General features: G+C 45.8%; 1 protein-coding gene across 3 annotated transcripts in view; it reads right to left on the bottom strand.

Moving 5' to 3' along the window:
- Positions 1 to 11,867: 11,867 nt before the first annotated feature.
- NUDT14 (nudix hydrolase 14) overlaps positions 11,868 to 25,890 on the bottom strand; it is a 91,475-nt gene continuing 77,452 nt past the window's right edge. For 2 of the 3 annotated variants that reach the window (XM_090034168.1, XM_090034169.1), the window contains one exon: positions 11,868 to 12,830. In XM_090034168.1, the coding sequence (XP_089890294.1) occupies positions 12,590 to 12,830 (241 nt within the window). In that variant the 3' untranslated portion in view covers positions 11,868 to 12,589. Of the gene's footprint in view, positions 12,831 to 25,403; positions 25,543 to 25,890 lie in introns of those variants that run through there. The other variant, XM_090034170.1, reaches the window with a different exon arrangement.

Genomic DNA, 25,890 nt, shown 5'->3' on the forward strand with positions numbered 1-25,890 from the left:
AGAGGGAAAGGCATGATCAGTGTTACCCATTAAACTCGGCTACATGCACCTGAAACTCATTTGTCAGTCACTGCAGAGAAAGGGCACAGCAAAGAGAGCAGTAAGGGCCGAAGTGGAACAGTTATGGCTGCATCAAGTCACACTTGTCAACTTCTGAAACGACTTGCAGTCTGCACTAGGTGTGATGCACACTGAGTTTACAGCTGGTTGTGCCTTCCGCGTCTGCATAGAGCCCCAGCAGTAGGCTCTCCTGTGCAAAGCAACTGTCTTTTTCAAGTAGAAATACCATTTATAGAGGAATTCAAGGTGGACTGCTCTATCTTAACGGCTTGCATAGTTTAGTAGCAGTCTTGGAATGGGATCCAAATCTTGGCCCACTGGTCAAGAACCCACACCAGGCGAGGGGGTCCATCTGCCTGGGGCAGTCCAGGCATGTTTCTGCAGACAATAGTGCACAAGGGACAGATGTGACTAAGCAACAGGTTCAACTGCCTTGAACTCCATGGTTGTGTGCGACTCCATAGCCCCCAGGGCCACCTCAAGCCCCTGAAACCATAGCAAGAAGCGTTCTCTTCTCTGCCACTCTGTTCCAGCCCTGCTCGAGACCAGGGTAATTTTGCCATTAGGAGGACAAAAATTATACAGGAGGGTTTTATTACAAGCCTGGGCTGGGCATGGGGCTTAGGCTATCAGGGAAATATATTAATTCTATAGAAAGGAGCTGCCTGGAACAGTCCATTGGGGTCTAGTGGATATGATGTAAGTAAGGATTCAGAAGACTTTGGCTCAACTCTCACTGCTACTGCTACCACTGTTGGTTACTTCACCTCTCCACCTCCCTTTCATCTCCCGTAGTCTACCCTCTGTATTTAAACAGGAAGACTTTTAGGACAGGGATATTTCAATGTCTAGTGCCAAGGGTTGTGGAGATCAGGAGGGGCCTCTTGGTGCTAGCTAAATACAAATAATAAACAATGATAATGGTAAAATTGTGAACGATGGCAGCCAGATATATGCAAGGTCCTGACGAGGTCTTGTGACAGAACTGCAGGCTAGTCTTGTTGTCCTAGTGTTGAGAATTTTGCAGTTGTGTATATTTTCAAATAATAGATGCACTACTGAACTATGTATTTCAAGACCATACCATAAACCACACCATACCTATATTAAATATATTTAATGCAACTCTGCTGCAAGGATTCCTTTCCTAATCATAATGTAATGGATTTAACTGTTCAAAAGCGATGGCTGATCCCATTCTAAGCGGTGGATTAGATCAGATTTGAATTTGTTGTGTAATCTGGGTTCAATAACTGCTTGGAAATTGCTGAGGACTTTATGTTTTGTTTTTAAGCTTTACTCTCTAAGGACCAAGGCTGCATGTATGACAATGGGAGAAGGGATGCATTTGAAATGCAGATGTGAATCTAGAGGTTGCATTAGCAGCATTTGCTCCCTGCTCTTGGTACTCTGCCCAAAAGTTGGCAGATGTAAATCTAATTTGCCCTAATTATGCTTTGCTAAAAGACTGCTGATTAGAGAAGTAGTGCACATCAGTCTCTCAAGTTGTATTCTTGTAAATATGAATCATCTACCCATTTAAAACCACTAAAACTTTTTTCCCCGTGTGTTTTCAAATCTTCCCACTTATTTTATAAAAACACTGCAGGAAGTAACGAGAAAAATATTTTAACTTTTCCTCAAATCTTAAATCTTAGATGAGCAAGGGCAAACTACAGACATTGAGCACATTACAAGGGATTACAAAAGATGAATACAAACCTGTATTGTATACAGACTATGGTTTTATTGTATACAATACAGGTTTGTATCTACCCTTCATCATTACCAGTGGAGTGTCTTGTCCAGGTATACAATGGGCTCAGAAAGCACAAAACACAGAAATATTCCGCATGAAATGAAACAAACTCTCAGAAACTTTGTAGCTCAATGCATGATGGACAAGAAATGAATGGCCAAATCTTCAATCAGTATGAATTGATCTCATTCTCTGCAAGTCAACAGAGCTACACTGATTTCCACCAGCCAAGGATTGGGTTTGAGCAGGGATCAGAGATCCAACTAACAAAATGTCTCAAGGAAATTTTTAAAAGCATCTTTTTGGTCCCTCTTCCCAAAATAGTGATCACATATTTCCTTACAAAATATGTTACCTGCTATTTAGAGAAGACAATGTGCAAGTGAAAAAAACCTAAGGCTCTTAGGTAGCTTTTTCCCCTCTTCTCTTGAGCGTACATTTTTTTCACACAAACTTTTCTCCTGGGAGAGGCTGGGAGAGTTTAATGTTCCTAACAAACAATGGAGCAAAATTCAGAGGTCCATCTTGCTCTCATATGAAAAACAAAAGAATTCAAACTGGAAATGAAGGCATTAGTGCTTAACAGAGGCGGCTGTCAACCACTGGGAGTACTTGATGAGGAATACATTAAAAATAGCTGGTCAGAAGCAAGAATTTTTATTACGGAGAAAATTCCAAAATTCTCAAAAAAACTCTTAAATTCCATTTCAGAACAAAACCCATACTTTCAAATTTCCTGCAGAATGAGGAAGAGAAAATTTGTCTGGAGAAAGAATAATTTGTAGAAAAGATATCATTTTTTCCCAGAATTGTGTCAGAAATGAGTTTTAGGCCAGAAATCAAGCAGAAGGTAGAGGCTGGAGGTATCTTAGAGGCCTGATTTAAAGTCCACTGGAAGATTTTGACATACTTTTATGTGGGTGATAGGTTCTCGTTGATTTAGAACAGCGGTTTTCAACCTGTCATCTACGGACCCCAGGGGTCTGCAGACTATATCAAGGGGTCTGCAAACGATGTCTATGATCAATCAAGAGTATGTGAGTATCCACACTTACAATTCAAAGGGGCCCACAATTCCATTTGAAATTTATTTTGGGGTCTGCAAAACAAGGTTAAAAACCATTGATCTAGAATATAACACCTTGCTTTGAGCCACTATAAATGTGGATTTCTCTCTGTTGACTGGGAACTTGGGGTGACAAAGAGCTTTGAAGTTTCCTACCTACCAGGGTGATCTGCCTTGGATTAGCTGGTCATTGAGCTTTGGCAGGACCATACCTTGTCTTCTTGTTCCATTAAGCAGTACCACCACTGCCAAGGCACTTGATGGATACTTCTGATGCTGTGGAAATACCTACAAGCAAGACCTTCCGCTAGAAGTGAGATGCTCCTATTAGGAGTCTGGGGTATTTCTGTCAGGTGAATGGACAATATTCAAATGTACATCTCAATGAGACAGCTGTGAACCAGGTTTGGAAATTTAATGAGCAGATGTTGAAGCTAAAGTCAGCATCCTGAACCTGAAATGATGGATAAATTTGATGAAGATATCAAAGGTCCAGTGGCTCCTTGTTTTGTGAGACATTAAAACTGGAAAGAACAGCTTCTGTCCCCAAAATTTAAACCTACCTGCTCTACTGCTTTAGACTTGGTACCCCCTATTCACTTTCTTTGATGTGGCCAGAAAGGACCCTGGCATGTACTACAGGCCTCTCAGGTTCTAAGACTTCCTGAGCTATATGGGGGGTGTCTAACAGGCACAGTAAGGGGCAGTCTAGGTGATTTGGTCTCTTCTATACCACCCCATATAGTGGTGGTGGAAGCATACAGGTGGGGATATACAGGCTGTGGAAGCAGGGGTAGCTACCAAGGAGGAGTATACTTACTTGGCTTGTAATTGCAGGGAGTCAGTTAGAAAGGCCAAAGCTGCAACAGAATTTAGACTGGCAATGGAAATTAAAGACAACAAAAAGTCCTACAGGTAGATAGGGAGCAACAAGAAGGCACAGGGTGACATAGGACACCCTACAGGGAAGACTTGGGCAGTTGATGACAGATAGGAGGGACAAAGCTGAGCTCTTCAATAAGCTTCTTGCTTCCGTATTCCTGAACACATATCAGGACAAATCTCCCAACTGGATTATAGACGAGCACAGGAGGGAAACCAGCCCACCAACTGTTAGCGCTGACTTAGTGAAGGGACACTTGGAGGGGCTGGATGTGTTTAAGTCAGCAGGCCCGGATGATCCTCTTCCAGGGGTGCTGAAAGAATTGGCCAGTGTCATAGCAGAGCCACTGGCATGGCTGTTTGAGCACTCATGGTGCTCAGGATGGGTGCCAGAGGATTGGAAAAGGGCCAATGTGGTCCTTATTTTCAAGAAGGGGAGGAAGGAGGATCTGGGTAACTGTAGGCCAGTTACCTTCACCTCTATCCTGGGAAAACCTTTGAAAAAATTATTAAGGATCACATGTGTGGGAGTCCAGCAGGAAAAATAATGCTGAAGGGCAACCAGCTCAGGTTCATAACAACTAGATCCTGCCTAACCATGTTTCTTTTTATGACCAGGTCACAAAATGCTTAGATGCAGGTGACAAGGTAGATGTCATCTACCTGGATTTTAAGAAGGCCTTCAATACGGTATCTCATCCTATACTCATAAATAAACTGAGCGGCTGTGATGTAGATGATTACATGGTCAGGTGGGTGGCAAATTGGCTTAGGAGTCGCACCCAGAGTGATGGTGGACGGGTTGGCATCAACCTGGAAAGATGTAGGCAGTGGACTTCCCCAAGGTTCAGTCCTTGGACCTGTGCTGTTCAATGTGTCTTTATTAGTGACTTGGATGAGGGCATGGAGAGCACTCTGTCCAAATTCGCAGATGACACCAATTATAGGGTAAACACACTAATGGGCAGGGAATGAATCCAGGTGGATCTGGACAGGTTGGAGAAGTAGGCAGAACAGAATAGGATGCAATTCAACAAGGACAAATGCAAAGTGCTGCACCTAGGGAGAAGGAATCACCAGCACGCTTACAGGCCGGGGGGGAAAGACCATCTTAGCAGCACAGTAGCAGAAAGGGAGCTCGGAGTCAACTTGTAAGATCAACATGGGTCATCAATGTGATGAAGGGATCAGTAAAGCTAACTGCACTTCATCATGCATTAGCAGGTGCATCACAAACAGGTCCACAGCGGTGATACTTCCCCTCTATGCGGCGCTGGTGAGTCTGCAGCTGGAGTCCTGCATCCAGTTTTGGGCGCCATACTTCAAGACGAATGTGGATAACTTTGAGAGGGTCCAGAGGAGGGCCACTCGTATGGGTGGGAGCCTGCAGGTAAGGCCCTACGAGGAGAGGTTGAGGGACCTGAATTTCTTCAGCATCTCCAAGAGAAGGCTAAGAGGTGATCGTGTGACTGCCTACAAACTCATCGAGGGGGACAGCAAGGGATAGGAGATGCTCTGTTTACCAGGGTACCCCTTGGAGAAACTAGAAATACCAGCCACAAACTGACAGAAAGCAGATTCAGGTTAGACATCAGGAAGACCTTCTTCACGGTAGGGGTTGCCAGACTCTGGAATGGGCTTCCAAGGGAGGTGGTGCTGTCTCCTACCTTGGGGGGTCTTTAAGAGAAGACTGGACAAGCACCTGGCTGGTGTCATCTGACCCCAGTGCTCTTTCCTGCCCAGGGCAGGGGATCGACTCGATGATCTGTTGAGGTCCCCTCTGACCCTATTGTCTATGAATAAAAAACCCCAAAAGATACATCAGCAGTTTTTGCCATGCTTTTGATGAAGTCTTGAAACACCTTGAAGTCAGTGACTGAGGAAAGCATCGGAGGATTTACTGCTTTGTACGGAAGTGATGAGATGTCAGTAGAGGCAAGTTGTTCTTTAAAGATATTGTTTAACACTTATCATTGTGCTACCCTGAAGGTAGCCTTGACCCTACAGACACCACAAAGTGGCTCACCTTCACTCACATCTGGAGCAGCACTGCTCCCTATCCTCATCGCAGGTCACTGAAGCCGCAATGGAGGCAGGTGACTGGGGCTTCTTGGTTGATGTACATGGGAATTTAGGGCAGAATCCCAGCTTACTAGGTCATGGACCTCTAAATCCAACCAGAGAACTGAGGTTTAGTTGTTTGAGCCTGCTTAGACAAGAAGCAATGCACCATGCATCACTCAGGAACATCTCTCTCCTAAAATAAAAAAGGCATCTAATCCACCTATCAGCCAGCCCTGAGACTACACATGAGCAACATTAAACACCCAAGACTTTGTTCCTGCCATTTTGTTGGGATGCAATTCCCAAACCCTGACTCAAATACAAATGTGTGTGTTCCCAATAAGCAACACAGACAATTAATGCTAAGCTATTGTACAGTGGGCAGAGAAGCAGGTATTATTTTTATTATTATTATTTAGATGTGTATCCTTTCCTACTCAGAAAGGCGCAGGGAGGTTTACATTAAATGACAAACTTACAGATAAGAATCAACAGTAACTCTCCACCTGATACTCCAAAACTTTAAGACTCCACCCCACCCATTTCTTCTTCCCTGCGTATTATCCAGGACAGCCAACACTGGCCCTTCTCATCCATGCTTGCTAACCTTCTCAACCCCCATCCACATGCAGGTATAGGAAAATCCCTCCCACCTTGCGCACTCACACCCATTCCCCTGCCTCCCACTCTGGGGCATCCATCCCATCTTCCTCATCGTCCCTCCCAATCCCGCACTCCCATATCCTAAACAGGGTCTGTAGTTCGCACCCAAAATACATACATCCTACCCGTCCCTTCCAACAAATGTAACAGTAAATTCAAAAGACCCATAATGGGAAAGTAATGGGAAGACACCCCTGCTGATGGGCACTCAAGGCATCCTGGAGGGTTGCTCTTTGGCAGCATCTCAAAGCTGTGGCTGCCTGGTTGCCTGCCAAGGGTGGCCTGCTGGCTCTGCAGGGCTTGCAGGCTGGCTGGCTCCCTCTCCCATAGTTTGGGCAGCCTAGCTGGTAGTCACCAAAGAGGAATTGAGGAAGGGTTGGGTCTACTCATCCCGAGTGGTAGATAATGGGGCATCTATGATGAAGGTACCAGAGGGCCAACATCAAAAAGAATCTGATTTCACTTGTTTGGGGCGCACACATACCGACAGAGAAATCTATGTGAACAACGACAGCCCAGGGGTTGCAAGTTCAAAGCCATAACAGGCACGCTCGTGTCACATCTGCTAATTTTGCTAAATACCTTGTCACGCCAACGACATGTGAAAGGACCATTCAGGAATAATTAAGACCTTTGTATCTATACCTACACTGGGGACATGCACATTTGATGGAAAATATTTAGAATTTATACTAAAATCAGGAGATGAAACTTTTAGCTATGAACAGCAACATTCTCAACAGTTTAATACTGACATATATCTTGCGACAACTGAATTACAAATGTATGTGTGAGATCTAATACTTGCCCTGCAACCATCGCCAAGGCGACTGAGTTATCTGATCAAACTTACTTGTTACTAACAGCTGAACTAAAAGGCTCATTTGACTTCTATTAGAACTGGGGGAAAAAACCTCATAGTAATTATGTTCTTCATAGGGCTGTTTGCTAAGATTCTTGTTTGCATTAGCTGTACATCTATGCAGAACCTATTAACTTGCACAGGACTGTGGATTCATTTAGTCTTTGCTTTTTTCACTTTTTTTTTTCGATTTCACATTACCAGCTCCTTACAGACACACAATTTATGCAAATTTAGTTCCCTTAGCCATCTCAGAAACCAATACTGAATTTGAGGGTACAATTCAAGAAGCTCAATTTACCTTGTACAGCCTGAACTCACAGGGTAAAGTGAATAATGATTCAAATATTGCACATTCTCACTTTTTATTGTTGTTTTGGTAGTTCTCCCAGAATTCATAAATCTCTTTGATCCAGCAGAGTGAGCAAATAATGGAATAAAGAAAGGGAGCCAATCTCAGTAAAAAAAAACACTTGCTCGTCCATAGGATCAAAGTAAGCTCGGGATAAAACTGAAGCCCAGCCATGCAGACAGACACTTGACTAGGAGGTCAAAGCCCAAGCACTCTGATTATCAACTGGGTGAGGAGCAGTTGTATTATAGCAGTGGCACTGAGCAGAATCAGAGCTAAGGGTGTTGTAGTGTTGGATTTGGTCATAAAAGATGTTTTTCAAGATGTTATAACTTGGTCACAGATTTACTCTTGATTGCTGCTTGACGAACAGGCTCTCAACCAGCACTAAAAAGGGGGTGGGGAGGGGGAATTTTGATAAAAGATTATATGGAAAATATTTGTCAATTTATAAATTCTAGAGCGCTCGAAGTTAAGAAAGAAAAGTCAAGTTGCAAATATTTAAGCTCTTACATTCCTGTGTATAGGAACACAGGAACCTGAAGAAGACATCAGGGCCTACAAGTCCTATTCTTGATACCTTGTATTTTAAATTTTTCCTGACCATTGCATATGTGCTGAAGCCTATAGCCCTTTCTGGCATTTTTTATATGCATTTTATAACATATTTTTAGACGTATGTGTATTTATTAGCATTGCATTAGCTCCATGCTGCCCAGATCAGGCTATTTTCTAACTTTCAGAGTCATGAACACACTCTCATGACACATCAGTCAGTGACAGAGGACACCAAGCATTATATTGGGTACAATAATTATTGGTATTACAGTATGACCTAAAGCTGTCACTTGAAACCAGGGTCTTATTGTGCTACAACAGCAATTCTCAACAGCAGGATGCCATGGGTTGTCTCCCAATATAGGCACTGTTATGTGCTATAAACTCTTACTTATGATTCTCAAGACAAACCCAGAAATTTCAAATAGAAATCTGTCGTGTCAAAAAACACTCTGACCTGTTGTGGGCTTTTTGAGTTCTTTGCAACAGAAGAATTGCCCTATAATTTTTCTGTAATCAATAAAGGAGTGAAAGCTAAGAGATGGCATATTCCAAAGGGTACCTTAAGTCTAAAAAGGTTGAGAATTACTGTGCTAGACACTACTGAAAAACAGTAACAAAATCTCAACCCTAAGTATCTGACCTTAGAGAAAATGCACCTGCTGCTCATGACAGCTCTTGAAACTTAAGTCCTCTGTTTATCTGCAGGAGATATACAAGGAAGACAATTGTGCTTTGCCCCTAAAAAAGAGCAATTTTTTTCGGGAGCTTGTTTCATAAATTTTATAGATGTTAGGGCTGGAAGAGACCTCATGAGATCATCAGGTCCAGCCCCTGCCCACAGGGCAGGAAGCCAGCTGGGGTCAGATGACTCCAACAAGGTCAGCATCCAGGCGTTTCTTAAATGTATCCAGAGTAGGTGCTTGCACCACTTCTGGGGGGAGTCTATTCCAGACTCTGAAGACTTGGATGGTAAAGAAGTTTTTCCTTATGTCCAGTGGAAATCGGTCTTCCAGAAGTTTGTGACCGTTAGACCTGGTCTTCCCATGGCATGCCCTGGTGAACAGACATTCCCCCAGTTCCTGGTGCACACCCCTTATATACTTACAGGCTGCCATCGAGTCCCCCCTGAGCCTTCTTTTCTCCAGGCTGAAGAGTCCCATGTCCCTCAGCCTCTCCTCATAAGGCTTATTTATAAGGCCTTGTTCTGCACATCCGCTCGATCCTTACAGTCCCATCTACCATTGCCAAAGATAATGTCATTAAATACCAACCTTGATGGTAACATCTGTGATTTAGATACCATTCTGTGTACATCTGGACTAGAGCCACATTTTCACATCAGACACTTACTCCATCCTAGTCTGTATTGCCTTTGAGTCAGTTGTCTCCAAGTGAAGGATTGCACATGACTTTCTACTATCACTTTCCTGGGAATCCAATTCTTTAGTAATCCTCATAGTACAAATAATATAGCCATAGTGATAAACATTAACAGGTTCATTAACGTGGCCAGATTCGATCAATTCTCTTTCTTTCAGGCATTTAGTTATTTCATATGCCAAATGGTCTGTTTCAGAAGATGACGGAATAGATGCTCTATAATCATATTCATGTATTGTACGCAGGGATACATGAAGGTAGCTCCCATTGGCTTCAATGTGAATTCATATGTAACAACAACAGTAACTACATCTTATATCTGGTGCTTTTCATCACCCGGATCAAGGACAAGAAGTCCTTTTTTAAATACACAGGGGGCAAAAAGAAGATACTGGGTAATGTGGGGCTTCTGCAAGACACAGTAGGAAATCTGGTCGTCACACCAGACAACAAAACTAACCTATTTAACGACTTCTTTGCCTCCATTTTCTTGACCAGGGACCAGATCAGCCCCCCCACTGGGCCCCCCTCAGGGCCCAGGGGAGGCGCACCTAGGCCAAGGGTCAGGGAGGACATAGTCAGGGAACATCTGGAGGGACTGGATGTATTTAAATCAGCTGGTCCAGACGAACTCCACCCCTGAGTGCTGAGGGAATTGGCTGAGGTCATTGCGGGACCCCTGGCACGGCTTTATGAGCGCTCGTGGTGCTCTGGTGTGGTGCCAGAGGACTGGAAGAGGCCCAATATGGTTCCCATCTTCAAAAAAGGGAGGAAGGAGGACCGGGGAAACTATAGGCCAGTTAGTCTTACCTCGATCCTGGGTAAGCTTTTTGAGAGAATTACTCTGGTACGTCCACGAGGGGCCAGCGGGGGAGGTTATGCTTAGGGGCAACCAACACAGATTCATTAAGGGCAGGTCCTGTCAGACCAACCTGGTGGCCTTCTATGACCAGGTCACCAAATCCTTAGATGCAGGGGTAGCAGTGGATGTAGTCTTCCTGGACTTTAGGAAGGCCTTTGATACTGACTCAGGCCCGCACTGTTCAACGTCTTCATCAGTGACTTGGACGAGGGGGTAAAAAGCACCCTGTTCAAATTTGCTGATGACACTAAGATGTGGGGGGATGCGGGCACACTAGAAGGGAGGAATAGGCTACAATCGGACCTAGACAGGTTACAGGGGTGGGCAGACAAGAATAGGATGGGATTCAGCACTGACAAGTGCAAGGTGCTGCACCTGAGGAGGAACAACCGGCACCATACCTACAGGCTGGGGAATTCCCTTCTCATCAGTGCAGAGGCAGAAAAGGATCTTGGAGTCATTATTCATGCCAAGATGAACATGGGCCGGCAGTGTGGGGAGGCAGTTAGGAAGGCCAACCGCACCTTGGCATGCATCCACGGATGCATCTCGAGCAGGTCCAAGGAGGTGATCCTCCCCCTCTATGCGGCACTGGTCAGGCCACAGTTAGAGTACTGCATCCAGTTGTGGGTGCTGCACTTCAGGAGGGATGTGGACAGCATGGAGAGAGTCCAGAGGAGGCTACCCGTGTGATCAGGGAACAGCAGGGCAGGCCCTACAATGAGAGACTGTGGGACCTGAACCTGTTCAGCCTCCAAAAGAGAAGGCTGAGGGGGGATCTAGTGGCCTGTTATAAATTAGTCAGGGGGGACCAGCAGGCATTGGAGGAGTCCCTGTTCCCCCAGGCACTACCAGGAGTAACAGTCACAAGCTGGCAGAAGGTAGATTCAGATTAGACATCAGGAGGCGTGACTTCACTGTCAGGGCGGCTAGGATCTAGAATCAACTTCCAAGAGAAGTGGTGCTGGCTCCTACCTTGGGGGTCTTTAAGACAAGGCTCGACAATCACCTTGCTGGGGTCGTTTGACCCCAGTACTCTTTCCTGCCATGGCAGGGGGTTGGACTTGATGATCTGCTTAGGTCCCTTCCAACCCGACCAGCCATGAAACTATGAATAGATCTCCTTTACCAAAGTGAGTCAGTATTAATAACTCCATTCCACAGATATAGACCTGAGACATGTTTAAGTGAAGTTACTCACACAAACTCACCCTGGAGACCAACGAAAGAATAAGAACCGTCTCCAGGGTCCCAATCCAGTGCAACCTCCACTAGGTCACGTTACAAAAGAGAACAACATTTGACCCGAAGGAATCAATTATCATTCAAGCAAACAAGGAGGCATTTGTTCCAGTGTCAGTGCACATGTTTTAAGACCTTTAATTCATACCTGTTATCATCACTGGTGCACAGCATTACAGAATACATTACAATGAACCTTTTGGTTGGTACATTCTCAGAAAGCACATCATGAGGGTTGTCTGCAAATGTCTGCGCACAAGCCCATGGGATGAAATTTCTGCATGCTAAGAAATATGTGCCCTATTGGACCTATGTACCATGGAGCAGCTCTCTGTGAGGATGAGCACAGAGGGCTAGGAATGAGGCAAGTATGTCTCTGACTTCCCAAGTCTACTGGCCAGAAACCTTTAGAGGGACAGCAGCAAATATTACAGTAAAGCAGCTGCCAGTACTCCAGGCTCCCCTGGTGAGTGAGGGCGACAGCTACACTAATGCACTCTGGGAGATCAGGATTGGTACAGGATTGTCACTAAACTAGAAGTCCTTTGTTCAAACATATTTACTCAAGATTTATACAGGGAACCAAAACCTGTCACCTAAAGTGAAATCCTGACCCTGCTGAAGTCAGTGGGAGTTTTGCCATTGATTTCAGTGGAGCAGGATTTCACTCTGCTTGCTTCATTTACAATTCCAGACAGATTCTCTCTGTGAGCGCGCCTTATGTTTGTCAACAGTTCCTGCTCCAACAACAACATTTCTACTACGCATATCTCATATTAATCCACAGAACATCCGGGAAGGCATTTGTCAAGGTTATAAATCATAGGACTTGCTTTTCATTTTTCTAGCTGCTCTTGGGCTCTGTGGTTTTGAAACCACATGAAGCTGAAGATCACACCCATTGTCTTAGGGAAATTTTCATTGAAAGCAAATTTCATGGAGTCCTGTAATGGTATTTCTATCACTTCAATCAGCTCTCCTTCTTCAGGCTGGCCACCCCCTTCTCCAGTTTTCATCTGATCTGTTACCTCTGCATAGAACATGGTCTGCTTAGAACCTGTCACACCGACTCCAGACCTGGGGGAAAAAACAAACAAGCCTCATATTTTTTTGGGAAAAAGTCATTTAATGAGTAAAAATGGAATCCTGATCCTCCTTAGATGTCTCTAAGCAAACCTGTAAGACAAATACTTATTTTTATCAATGAATTTTAAGGGTCCCCAGGTGCAAGGTGATAGGATAGAGGGAAGCAAAGGACATAATACACTGCAGCTTTAGTTAAGCTTCTGACATAGTCTCCCACAACATTTTCCTAAGTATGGAAGCACGTGAATAACAGGTCGCGCAATTAAGAGAAGTCATGCTGGCTCAGTCTCAAGTTGGGAGAAATTATCAAATGGGGTTTTCTAGGGACTAGTCCTCGGTCTGCTGCTGCTCAGTATCTTCATTAATGTCCCATAGGTTGAAATTAAGTCTACACTTTTTAAATTAGTGGGTGCTGCCAATCTGGGTGAGGTAGCAGACATTTTAGAGGACAGGATTAGGATTCAAAACGACCTTGATAAAACGGAAAAATTATCTGAAATATAAAGAGGTTAACATTTATACAGGATGAGTGCAAAGTACTACACTTAGCACCTGGGCAGACACATTTACATGTGTAAAATTTACACTGATTGGGTACACAGCTCCTCCAGTATGGAAGCAGACAGAGGACACCTTCACCAGTATAGCTTTAATTCTGAGTTTTTGCTCCCCAGGAGAAGACACTGGATCCAGGTATATTACACCGGTACAAGGGCTTATGTCATCTTTCTGCTTGTGTTGTCCACCGAAGCCCTTTGGCTAGAATAAGCAATTGCACAAATACAAAACGGATAACAACTGTTTCGTTTGCAGTATTGCAGAAGGGATCTGGGGGATCACAAGCTAAATATGAATCAATAGTGTAAGTCTTGCAGAAAAGACTAAGAGGGGAGAACAGGGATGCTGTATTGCAAGTTATGGGAATGGACCCTCAGTACTGTGGGCACCACGCTTTATGAAAAAAAGGACAAATTGGAGAGACTCCAAAGGAAAGGAAAAAACGTGATTAGAAGTCTTGAAAATATGACAAAGTTTGTAAAAGTCTAAATTGTTTAGCCTAGAGAAGACAGAGGGGATTTGATATCAGTCATCAAATACAAAAAGAGGCATGGTTTCTTTTTTTGTGTGTGTGTCCACAGAGGACAGAAGCCTAGTCACGGTTGAAACAGTAGCAAGGGAGATTTAGGTTTGATTTAAGGATTAAATTACTATGACAGTAGTTAAGTACTGGAACAGATTTACCTAGATGCCACTGAATCTCCAGCATTAGGCAAACATACATGGGATGATTCAAACAGTGAAGATCCTGCCTGAGACTGAGGTTCAGACTTGATATCTTTGGGTTTCATATTATTCTATGATAATATGAAATCCATTTTATTACCTATATGTGGAAATACTAGCCCCCTTTTAAAGTGGGTTCCTCTTTAGAACTGGGGCCCAGTGCTAGTCCCACTAACATCAATGAATGATTTTTCAGTTGCCAGCAAGCCTTGAATTAGGCTCCATTCCAGAGAAAGCCACAAACAACAAAGCTCCCTGGGTATTTGTATGCTACACTTTAGTAGTTTAAGAAGATTAGGTCCATGCGCTATCGGCTTCCTTTATTCATACACTGGGCGGGTATGAGAATGGAATGGCTGGATGGGACCCTACTCTGTTCAGCCTGACCCTTTAGCCTTGAACCCTAGGCCTGTGTATATCTGAAGTAATTCAACCTCCCAGCTACATTTATTATAGTGGATCTAGCTGAGAATATTTTAGATTATACAGTCTTCAGATAGACCACTTGCTGTGTCATAGACTTTTTATTTGTTAATCCTCTACTTCTTTAGTTACTTCATTTAGACATTTTTAAAATAAAAGATAAGTCCATAATCCACTCACAGGGTTCCTCCAAGAAAATATTCATATTGCAACTGCAACTTGCATTTCATGTAATTACAAGTGACTTCTCAAACGCATTAGAGCCTGACCCAAGGCTCACTGAAGCTCTGGATCAAGCCCTGAATACTGAAGAATTATTAGCCTCAGTATAATCTTAGTGAGTATAACCCTGCTTATCCAATCTCTAGTTAACTAAATCTTCCAGTTAATCCAAGGTAAATCGTGTCCCACAGCAGGAATAAAGCCATGCATAATTATTCCTTCAATCTCCTAAAACACTTCTAATTATTTTGGTTGGAAAATGAATATTAATTGTTCTGTTCAGCTAGTTGCTAAAATCAAGAGAACAATCTTCTTTCTTTATGAAAGCAGAACTGGGATTTGGCAAGCTGGGTTCTTTTTCTTGCTCTGCCACTGTCTTGTTGTACAAGAGTGGTACTCAACCAACTCTTCCCTGTAGCGTGGGGCCAGTCCATGGGCTGGATCCCGTGCATGAGATCAGTCTGTGGCTGGATCTGGTAGTGGAGCTGGTACATAGGCCCCATCCTGCATGCAGGGCTGGCCCTGTGCACTGGATCAAGTTGTGGACCAACCCTAAGGACAGAACTTGTGCACTGGATCCAGATCTGGATCGATCCCATGTATCTACCTGAACCGGCAAACCATGTAATATGGCCCAAAGAGCTTCCAGCTGGTCTGGAAATCCAGTAGTGGGGGAACAATAGCAGCATTAACTGCCTGTCTCCCATAACCGCAGGAATTAGCTGCCACCACGTCTGCACAGCCAAAGTCCTGAACTGGTGGGGAGCCCCACAAGTCGGATAACACAGCTCTGCAGGCTGGATCCAGCCCAGGGGCCCACAGGGTGAGCACCACTGCTGTATGAAGATGGGCTAGTCACCTCTCTCTACCTCGGTTTCTGCATTTGTAAAAGGCAGGTAATGACACTTATTCACCTTTGTCAAGTACCTTTTCCACGAGCCTGGGATGAAGGGTGCTACATAAGGACTCTATCACTTTCATACTCATCACTGTACTTTCATAATTCTTTCTGTATACTCCTTGGCCAAAGGAAAAGTGACCAGCAGGGAAGCAGCAAGAAAATGGACTAATGGGCTTCTCCTCTTTCACCCCCTCGGTTGCTGAAGAACTTGACCTCCTTTCTCAGTTGAACTGAGTTAGAATCTACCGTTTCTACTGACCTTGTTTGTGCAGACATTACCCTTAGCATTTGTATCTTATTATGGTGGCCATTAGTGCCAGGTTTATAGATTCATATATGTTAGGGGCTGGAAGGGACCTTATAAAATCATTGGGTCCAGCCTGCCTGCACTTTGTCAATAAAGGAGCCGTCCAGTCCTGATAATGATCCACAGACTTGACGCACCTGCCACAAGTTTAAATGCCTTCTTCAGACTCCTCCCACTCCCTGCTCTCTTCTTCTTTCTCTATTGGGAAGCTGCTCAGAGGAATAAGCTCCCTCATCAGGCACACTGCCACTCATCTCAATTGCAATGAAAGATCCACAGACAATACAATGGAAACACGGCTTTTGAAAGCAGCAGGATTTACACACTGGGCCCACCGGGCTGGCTTAATCGTTCTAATCTCATTATAAAAGTAAAGGAGACCCAGTTTTCATCAAGCTACTCCCAGCAACCACTTTTCAAAAGTCGGAATGGTATTTTTTATGCTAATGTGATATCAGTGTTCTTTCTGCTGTGATGATGACACACTTTACTATATTTTTTGGCATTAAAAAGCAATATATTTTCTTAGTACTAACACGCAATAACACATGGTGCTAAAAGCAACTCTGCAGATGAATCACTGATCAAAAACAAAGAAGGTTCTTTCAGAAGCCATCGCAGGCAGCCATTTAAGTCCTAAGAGAAGTGCAAGATATTTTGCAAACATGCTGACCACAGTTATTCAGCTTGGTTTCTATCACTGACCTCTACCCAAAGTGCTGTTAACTTTTTTCAATCCTTCCCCAGTACGTTGAACAAAATTGTAACATAAGGGATTTATTCACTATGGAATAACACCTTGGTTTTAATTCACCCTTACTTAAATCCTTGAATTTCCTTTTTCTAACCCATTTTCTGTATATCTTATGTTTAACAGGGTGAAGGGGCATTTGGTTTTTGTAATCAATGAAGTGGAGATATTCGATTTTCTTACCTTTTTCTTAAAAATAGAGTGATACTTTTTCTTCACTTATTTATTTTTGGAGGAATTCTTTTTTTTAATAACTATAAAGATGTGCACAACCTGGGATTTCTTGATTATTGTTAGTAGAAACTTAAAGAAATTTAAATAAATGAAGACATGGCAATTTAGCATCTAAAATCTTTAGGGCAGAAAATATGACTTGTTAATATCCAGACACCGTAAAAAGTTAGAATATTATAGACATGTATAACAATATTATTATTGCTGGTAGCTCTGTTCTCGGTCTCATCTTCTGCTCCCCATTTCCTAACCTGTTTTACACAACTTGATTTTAGTACCAGTTCTAACACATGTGTTTCATCCAAAACAGAAGTGGGAAAAAAAGAGAATCAGTTGAGTAGAATACACTGCCTACCCTTTTAATTTGTTTCTGAAGTATATTATCTCTTTTGAGTAACACAACTGGTGTAGATCTGTATTTAGATGGTGACAGCATTAGTCATTATCTAGTCAATTTGACCCTTATTAACATTTTCTGACTTATTTACAGAGTAGTCTCTTCCTCTTTAACACTTGACATAGCTGCAGCTGTGGAAATCACTGGAGTTCTCCTACCATGCATCTTTTCTTTAAAGTAGAAAATTTCTGAGGCACAACAACAGGAAAAAATGAGAGATTCAGTTTCTTGCCACTGTAATTGAAATGGCTTACTGATATCAATCTGTGCTTGCACTGCAAATTATTTACTTGCATTGCGTTTCTACTTAATCAATATGCATTTTCTTCAGAGCCCAATAAACCAAACCAGTCCATTATTCTCAAACTTAAAAATACTTCTAAATGTCATTTGCACTGGATCTGCCAATCTTGTTCCTTTTTTGTGGGGGGACCAATGTTTTTGGTAGATGTGCCACAAATTGTCACTCTGATTCCCTTCCCCTGTCTGATCTATCACTCTGCTCTCTGCTTCCTGCCCTTTACTCCCTGTCTAATCTGCTGCTCTGCTTTCTATTCCATGTGCTGCCTATCCCCTCCCTGATCTGCCATGTGCCACACACCGAGGCTGCCCAGGTGATTGGTGGCCTGTATGTAAACCCACCCCTGCTTTATACCCAAGAGTTGCATTGATTTGAGGTCATCACCTGCTATTCGTATGTTTGCAAAACTTGCCACTGAAGTCAATGGGGCAATGCAAATTTCGGCAGGACACAGCCGCAAGTTCATGTTGTTTATTATTTCTTTGCTATCTCCATTTTAATGTGCGTCTCAAAATAAACCCTATTTAAGAACAGAAGACCCAAAATGATTTTCAAAGCAGTTTATTTTACTCTTTTCTCCCACTGGCAATTTAAAACCTATTAATGTTCTAACTCAGCCATCTTCCCCCCACCCAAAATTTAACTGGCTGATTTTTGGAGGCTTTGCATTACATTACGTTATCTTCTGTATAATATTAAATTGCCTACATAATGTCATACGGTTTCAGTTGCCCAACTATGCATTTGTCTCACTGGTGTCTGAAAAAGGTAATTTGGTTCATTGAGAGAGGAAGATATTTTGCTTCACAATATGATCTATACCCTATGTTTTCCTGCTTTCTATTTTTGATCTAATCATTTATCTCTAACCCACAGTTAGTGGGCTACATGTTGCCCATGAACCTTCCAATGCTGCTCACAGATACAGGAAATTACAAAGTTAAAACTGAGGTTAACAGGGAACAACATGATGTGTTGGTGTGGGTATATATGGGGTGGGAAAGCATGTGGGTATGTGTGTGCATGTATAGAGTCTGGGGGGTATGGGTGTGTGTGGTGGGGAAGGGTGGCTGGGGTGTGTGTGGGTGTAGGGTGTGCATAGGGTTGTGGGTGTGCTTGTGGGGCGTGCATGTGTATGGTTGTGAGGGGGGTGGGGTGAGGTATGTGATGGGCCCCTGCCCCTACAAACACCCTCCCCCCATTGCACACAGCTCCTGCCACCAGCACCAACCGCAGGCAGCAAGCCCTTGGAGTGCTCACAGCCCGCAGCAAGTGAAGCCCCCCAGTGATGCACAGTCCTGGTGAGCCCCAAGACTGCATGTGGCTGGGCCGCCGGCTCCATCGCATGGGGCTCGTGTGCCTGGGCCACTGGGGGGAGCCCCAGCACAATGAAGCTGGCAGTGCAGATCATGGGGCTTGGCTGGGCCGGCAGGGCGGGGGTGAAGCCAACCCAGCTCCACAGTGCAGAGCTCCCCACCATTCCCCATGACCTGTAACTGGCAGTGAATGGGGCTGGGCTGCCTGCCCCAGCATATGGGGCTCCCTCCGGAGGCATGCAGCTCAGGTGGAGAACTCAGGAACTACATACGAGCCCTGTGGAGCCCAGCGCAATGGAGCCAGGCAGTCCTTGTGCCCCTACTAGCCCAGGATCTGCACTCCTGCTGCCCTGCCCTGGATCCTCACTGGCCCTGGCTCCTAGGCATTGGTGCAGGCCCTGAACTCCCACCCAGCAGCCACTTCGCACACTCCCGCCTGCCCACTGCCATTACTACCCCCACCTACCTGCTGCCGCTCCACCTTCTGCCTACCTGTCACCTCCGCCACCACTTACCCTGCCCCCACCCGCTGCTGCCATTTCCCTATCTTCCTGCCTGCCGCCATGCACCACCGCTTCCCGCTCACCGGCTGCCGTTGTTCTCTTGCCCGCCACTGCTGCTTCCCTACCTGTGGGGTCAAGGCCATCCCGCATGTGAGGGTGAGAGCTCAGCATGTGCTGCCCCCGTGGGAATCAGCAGGGCTCAACCTCATGTGAGCACAGCAGGAGCAGGAGCAGGAGCAGGGGCAGGGACCAGGCTGGATACAGGGAATTGGTAGGCACCCGCCCATGGGCCATAAGAAATCACCTGGTGGGTATTTTGCCCACCCCTGCCTTATTCCCTGTGACAGGGCTGTCCAACTTCTATGTGGCTGAGGGCCACATGCCCCAGAGGCAACAACAGTGGGAGCTCTATCCTGCACAGGTGGCACCACTGCATGCCGCGTAGGCACCCCTCTGCAGCACCATGCATGCGGGCATCTACCTCTACTTCGCTGCACTGGGTGAGTGGGAGCCCCAGCCTCACCCTCAGTGGCTTCAATGCATGCTCCCCTGGCACCACATGCTGCACTGTGCTTCCTGCTCCACCTCCTAGGAGGGGCAGGAAAAGGAAACTGGAAGAGGGAGGGGGAGCCAGGAGACCTTGGCTGCTGCAGCTGGAGCAATGTGGAGAGCAGTGCCATGTGGGAGCCTGGAGGCTGCAAATGAATCCCTTGGGGGCCACATATGGCTCATGTGCTACCAGCTGGACAGACCTGCCCTATGAACTTTTTCTTTCTTTCCTATTCTATCTGCTGTTCATATAAGTCTGTGGTATTGTGTTTTTTCATCTCTATGTTTTTTTCCTTTTCATATTGTTCCAGATTTCAAATGAAATTGCTTTCTCTGTGATGGCAAAACAAGCCTCCCAAGAACAAAGATAAGGACTGTATTTATTACTAACTACTGCATGGCATATCGCTGAACCTCCCAACCCCCAATGTGCTACGCCACATGAGGCAGAGCTAAAATAAAAACACAGAAAAAATTATCCTGTGGGAATCTAAAATGCTTGGAAATTTATTTTTTTGGTGCAAACTAATTTCTGATCTCCATCTCATAAGTACTCCAGTGCAAACACACACACACACACACACACACACACACACACACACAATGAGAGGGCACCAAATTTGAGTGGAACACAGGTATCTTGGGGATGAAAATAAAGGTAGTTCCTTGAAATGAATGACAAGTGTACAGATAAAGTATTTCCTCCTGGGAATCGGGATGAATACCTACATGTACTGTATATAACGAGACTAGGTGCGCAGGTTGTGTACATCAGTAAATCAGAGCGGAGCCTGAGAAAGCCACTTTGCCATTTGTGGGCTCTTCCTTCCCAGCCTAAGGAAGTGAATAGCTCTAGAGAGAAAATTGATAAAAAACAAGCAAGCAGATTTTCCACTATTTTCATTTGCTTATTTCTGTTTGAAAGTTGATTAAAGGTAAGTCACTTTCCACTTGTTTTATTTCTAGCTTGTAGAGAGAGACACTTTCTGGGTTACTGTTTATTAACCCTTTCATTGCTCTTAGAAACAGCTTGGAGATCTTACCCATAATATTCTCAGAATTTATAGCTCAAGAGAAGAACCAGCAATCAGCAGATACTGGTGACAAGTCATCCCAGCATGTCTTCAAAATAACTTCTGGCCACCTTTCATCCATACCATTTAATCTTTTCAATGCCTCTTATTAAAGTTCTGGCACTTAGGTCAAGAGTCATAGTTTCATAGTTTCATAGTAGCTAGAGTCGGAAGGGACCTAGGTAGATCATCTAGTCCGACCCCCTGCCTTAGCAGGAAAGAGCACCGGGGTCAGATGACCCCGGCAAGGTGCTCATCTAACTTCCTTTTAAAAATCCCCAGGCTAGGAGCCTGCACCACTTCCCCTGGAAGCTGGTTCCAGGCCCTAGCCGCCCTGACTGTGAAGTAGCGTCTCCTAATATCTAATCTAAACTTACCCTCCGCCAGTTTGTGACCATTATTCCTGGTCACTCCTGGCAGCGCACGGGGGAACAGGGACTCCCCCAATCCCTGCTGATCCCCCCTGACCAGTTTGTAGCAGGCCACAAGGTCCCCCCTTAACCTTCTCTTGTGGAGGCTAAACAGGTTCAGGTCCCGTAGCCTCTCCTCATAAGGCCTGCCCTGCTGACCCCTGATCATACGAGTGGCCCTCCTCTGGACTCTTTCCATATCGTCCACGTCCCTCTTGAAGTGTGGCGCCCAGAACTGGACGCAGTACTCCAGCTGCGGCCTGACCAGTGCCGCATAGAGGGGGAGGATCACCTCCCTGGACCTGCTCGAGATGCATCTGTGGATGCATGACAGGGTACGGTTGGCCTTCTTGACTGCCTCCCCACACTGCCGGCCCATGTTCATCGTGGAGTCAATGACGACTCCAAGATCCTTTTCCGTCTCCGTGCTGGCAAGAGGGGAGTTCCCCAACCTGTAAGTGTGGTGCCGGTTCTTCCTCCCCATGTGCAACACCTTGCACTTATCAGTGTTAAACCCCATCCTATTCTCATCCGCCCACCGTTGCAACCTGTCAAGGTCAGCTTGTAGCCTATTGCACCCTTCTAGTGCACCCACATCCCCCCACATCTTAGTGTCATCAGCAAACTTGAACAGGGTGCTTTCTACCCCGTCATCCAAGTCACTGATGAAGATGTTGAACAGTGCGGGCCCGAGGACCGAGCCCTGCGGAACCCCACTGCCCACGTCCTTCCAGGTCGAGAAGAACCCATCCACTACCACCCTCTCGGTGCGGCCCTCCAACCAGTTGGCGACCCATTTGACCGTGTGGGCATCGACACCACAGTCTCCCAGCTTTTTGATGAGGACAGGGTGAGAGACAGTGTCGAAAGCCTTCCGGAAGTCCAGAAAGACTACATCCACAGCAACCCCTGCGTCTAATGATTTGGTGACCTGATCGTAAAAGGCCACCAGGTTGGTCTGACAAGACCTGCCACTGATGAACCCATGTTGGTTGCCCCTGAGCATGCATTCCCCCGCAAGGCCCTCCTGGATGTGTGCCAGGATAATTTTTTCAAAGAGCTTACCCGGGATTGAGGTAAGACTAACTGGCCTGTAATTTCCCGGGTCCTCTTTTTTTCCCTTTTTGAAGATAGGGACCACATTGGCCCTCTTCCAGTCCTCCGGCACCTCGCCAGAGCACCACGAGTGCTCATAGAGCCGCGCCAGGGGTCCCGCAATGACCTCGGCCAGTTCCTGTAGAACCCTAGGGTGAAGATCGTCCGGACCAGCGGACTTGAACACGTCCAGCCTCTCCAGAAGTACCCTAACTAACTCCTCGCTAACCCCTGGCCCAGGCGTGTCTCTCCCGGGGCCCGAGGGGGGCCCAGCAGGGAGGTGGCTGAACTGGTCCCTACTTAGGAAGACAGAGGCAAAGAAATCGTTAAATATGTTAGCTTTGTCATCTGGCGTGATGACTAAGTTGCCCATCGTGTCCTGCAGGGGCCCCACATTACCCGGGACCCTCTTTTTACCCCCTATGTATTTGAAGAAGGACTTCTTATTGTCCTTAATCCGGGAAGCTAGTCCTATCTCCAACTCTGCCTTGGCCCTCCTGACTGCCCCCCTACATCCTCGGGCGACTGTAACATAGTCCTTCTTGGTGATGACCCCATCTCTCCATTGGGTATATGCCTCCCTTTTAGCAAGGAGGCATTCCCGGATGCTCTTAGTGAGCCATGGGGGTTTATGTGCCCTCCTGCTCCCTTTGACCCTTGTTGGGATTACCTCCCTTTGGGCATGGAGGATCGTCTCCTTCAGGAGCAACCACTCACCTTCGACATCTGATTCCCTTCCCCTCTGGGTCCTCAGCGCTTCCCCAACGATCCTCCTTAGCTTGTTGAAGTCAGCCCCCCTTAAGTCTAGGGCTGTTGCCTTGCTGCAGCCCTTTGCCACCTTACGCTGGATGGTGAATTCCAGCAAGCGATGATCACTGTCTCCCAGGTGGCCCATCACCCGCAGCCCCCTCACCAGGTCATCACCCGTGGCCAGCACCAGGTCCAACAAGGCGTCTCCCCTGGTGGGACTGTGCACCTCCTGGGTTAGATGGAGGTCCTGCACTCTGGCTAAGAACCGATGTGAGCGATCAGACTTGGCTGACTGCTCCTCCCAGCAGATGTCTGGGAAGTTCAGGTCCCCCATGATGACCACATCCTTAGCTCTCACTGCCTCTGTAAGCTGACCTAAGAATTCCTGGTCGAGCTCTTCTCCCTGGTTGGGAGGTCTATAGTAGACTCCCACCGTTAAGTCTCTCTCCCCTGGACTGCCTTTTACTCTAACCCAGAGCACCTCAGAGTGCCCCCCCTCTACCCCCTTGCTAATTAACGAGGAAGTATATTCCTCCTTGATGTAGAGTGCTACTCCTCCACCTTTCCTTCCTATCCTGTCCTTCCTGTATAGCCTGTAGCCCTTGACACTCACCGCCCAGTCATGCGATGAGTCCCACCACGTTTCTGTGATCCCTACTATGTCAGGGCTGGTGACAGCTAGGAGGAGGGCGAGTTCCTCCTGCTTCTTCCCCATACTTCGAGCATTCGTGTAGAGGCATTTGAGGCCTCCAACGGTTGTGCCCACTGACCCCCTAGTCTCAGCAATGCCCCGTCCCCCATCGCTTACCTGTTTCTCCCTTTTGACCATTGGTCTGGGCTCGATAGGTCAACTGGGTACCTATTTGAGACACAGGCAGAAATGACTCTGACACCCCATCCATAAAGCTGCTCAGGCACCTGAGTTAGGACTGCAAAGTGCCCAAGTGCAGGGTTGTGCTCATGTGCAGATAGGCGCCTCACTCCTCAAGCTCTCTTGTGATCCAGAATGAAGGTGGAGTGGTGCCCATGCTTCGCCTAAATCCTTGGATTGACTTAGGCAAGAGACAGCAAGCAAGAGGAAGCCTGATGCTAGCCTGGTGGTCCTGCGGGGCAGGGAAATCCTGGATGCCCGTTCTTACTCTCAGTATTATCGCTATCAAATGCTCAAAAAATCCAGGAGCAGGAAGTGGAACGCATGACTCCCCCCTCCCACCTGAGTGCCCTACCTACTAAGCCACTGGGTTTGTACTACCTTTGGTTTGCTCTCCTGTTGCCCATGACTTGTGTTGTTGCCTGCAAAATAGCCCACCTTCAACAGAGGGGCTGGAGGAAGTCCCAACCAGACTAGTCCATGGTCTGGTGATTAGGACGCTATCTTATAACCAGGAGATACAGGTTTGAATCCCTTCAGACTGGGAAAAGACTAAAACTTAGGCCTCTCACTTGCTAGCTGAGAGTGCTAACCAGTAAGTTATGATGTAAAAGATGGTTGCCATCTCTCCGCTCCATTAGAAGCCTGCCCTCAGAAGAGGACTCAACACTGAATCTTGAGTGGATGAAGATGTGCAGCCTGGGATTAGGCACCTGGTCTCCAGCAAGGAGATGATGTTCAGACATGTCCTTGTTGAGCATTTCTAATCTGCTAGCACAGCTGGCTCCTTTCTCAGCCACTGGAATCTGACTTGCCCTTTGCAAGGGCCTGATTTCTCTCCACTGACTGCAGAGTATGCCTAGGTGTCTAACCCAATTTTCTTTGAACCACTCCTGGCTAGATGCCTATTTTCATACATTACAATATCTAAATTGAAGGGTCTTAAGAGTTCAATCTAGATTTTTCCCTTAATAGCTCAGACTGTGATTTTCAGAGGTGTTGAAGGGAATTAGGCACAGTCACCACTTCAGTGGGATTTGAGTGCCTGATTCCTTTAGGGTATATAAGAAATCCTCCTCTTCGCTATAAAACAAAGTCAGCCAAGGAGTGAGAGACTGCACCTGCTGACTTCAATGGAAACTGCATTCTCCTACCAGGGGATCAATATCTTCCTGTGGAGTTCACAACTGCTTCAATTTAAAATGATAGCACTTACAAAATCTGCTGGTCCAGGCACAGTACTCGAACAGCTCAGAAGCCAGCTACTTTCCAGACAAAGAACCTGTTGGATCTTTCGCATTACTAGCACTTTTTTCCTGTTTTGTTTCAGAGAAAATCAGAAATAGAAATCTCTGTCACTTTTAGTAACATAAAACAAACTTAAAAGCATTAAAATCAGGATATGAAAAAATAATGTTTTCCATATTAGGGTTAATTCAACCGCATTACATGAACGCTGTAGTTTCCACTGCTGTGTTTCACTAGAAATAAAGACGATAGCTTACTGGGGCCAAGTCATGGCCCAGCTTTTGCAGTCAAGGGAGTAGGCAGGCACTCCCCTATACCAGATCAGCATAGACCAAGTCTTAGCACAGTTGGTGATGTGGCCTGTGCACAGCCATTATGTTCCTCTTGCTCTCCCTCACATGACAGGGTTGGACATG

This window comes from Crocodylus siamensis, chromosome 2 (genome assembly GCF_052110815.1).
Source record: "Crocodylus siamensis isolate JL-2025a chromosome 2, ASM5211081v1, whole genome shotgun sequence".
Classification (NCBI taxonomy): domain Eukaryota; kingdom Metazoa; phylum Chordata; order Crocodylia; family Crocodylidae; genus Crocodylus; species Crocodylus siamensis.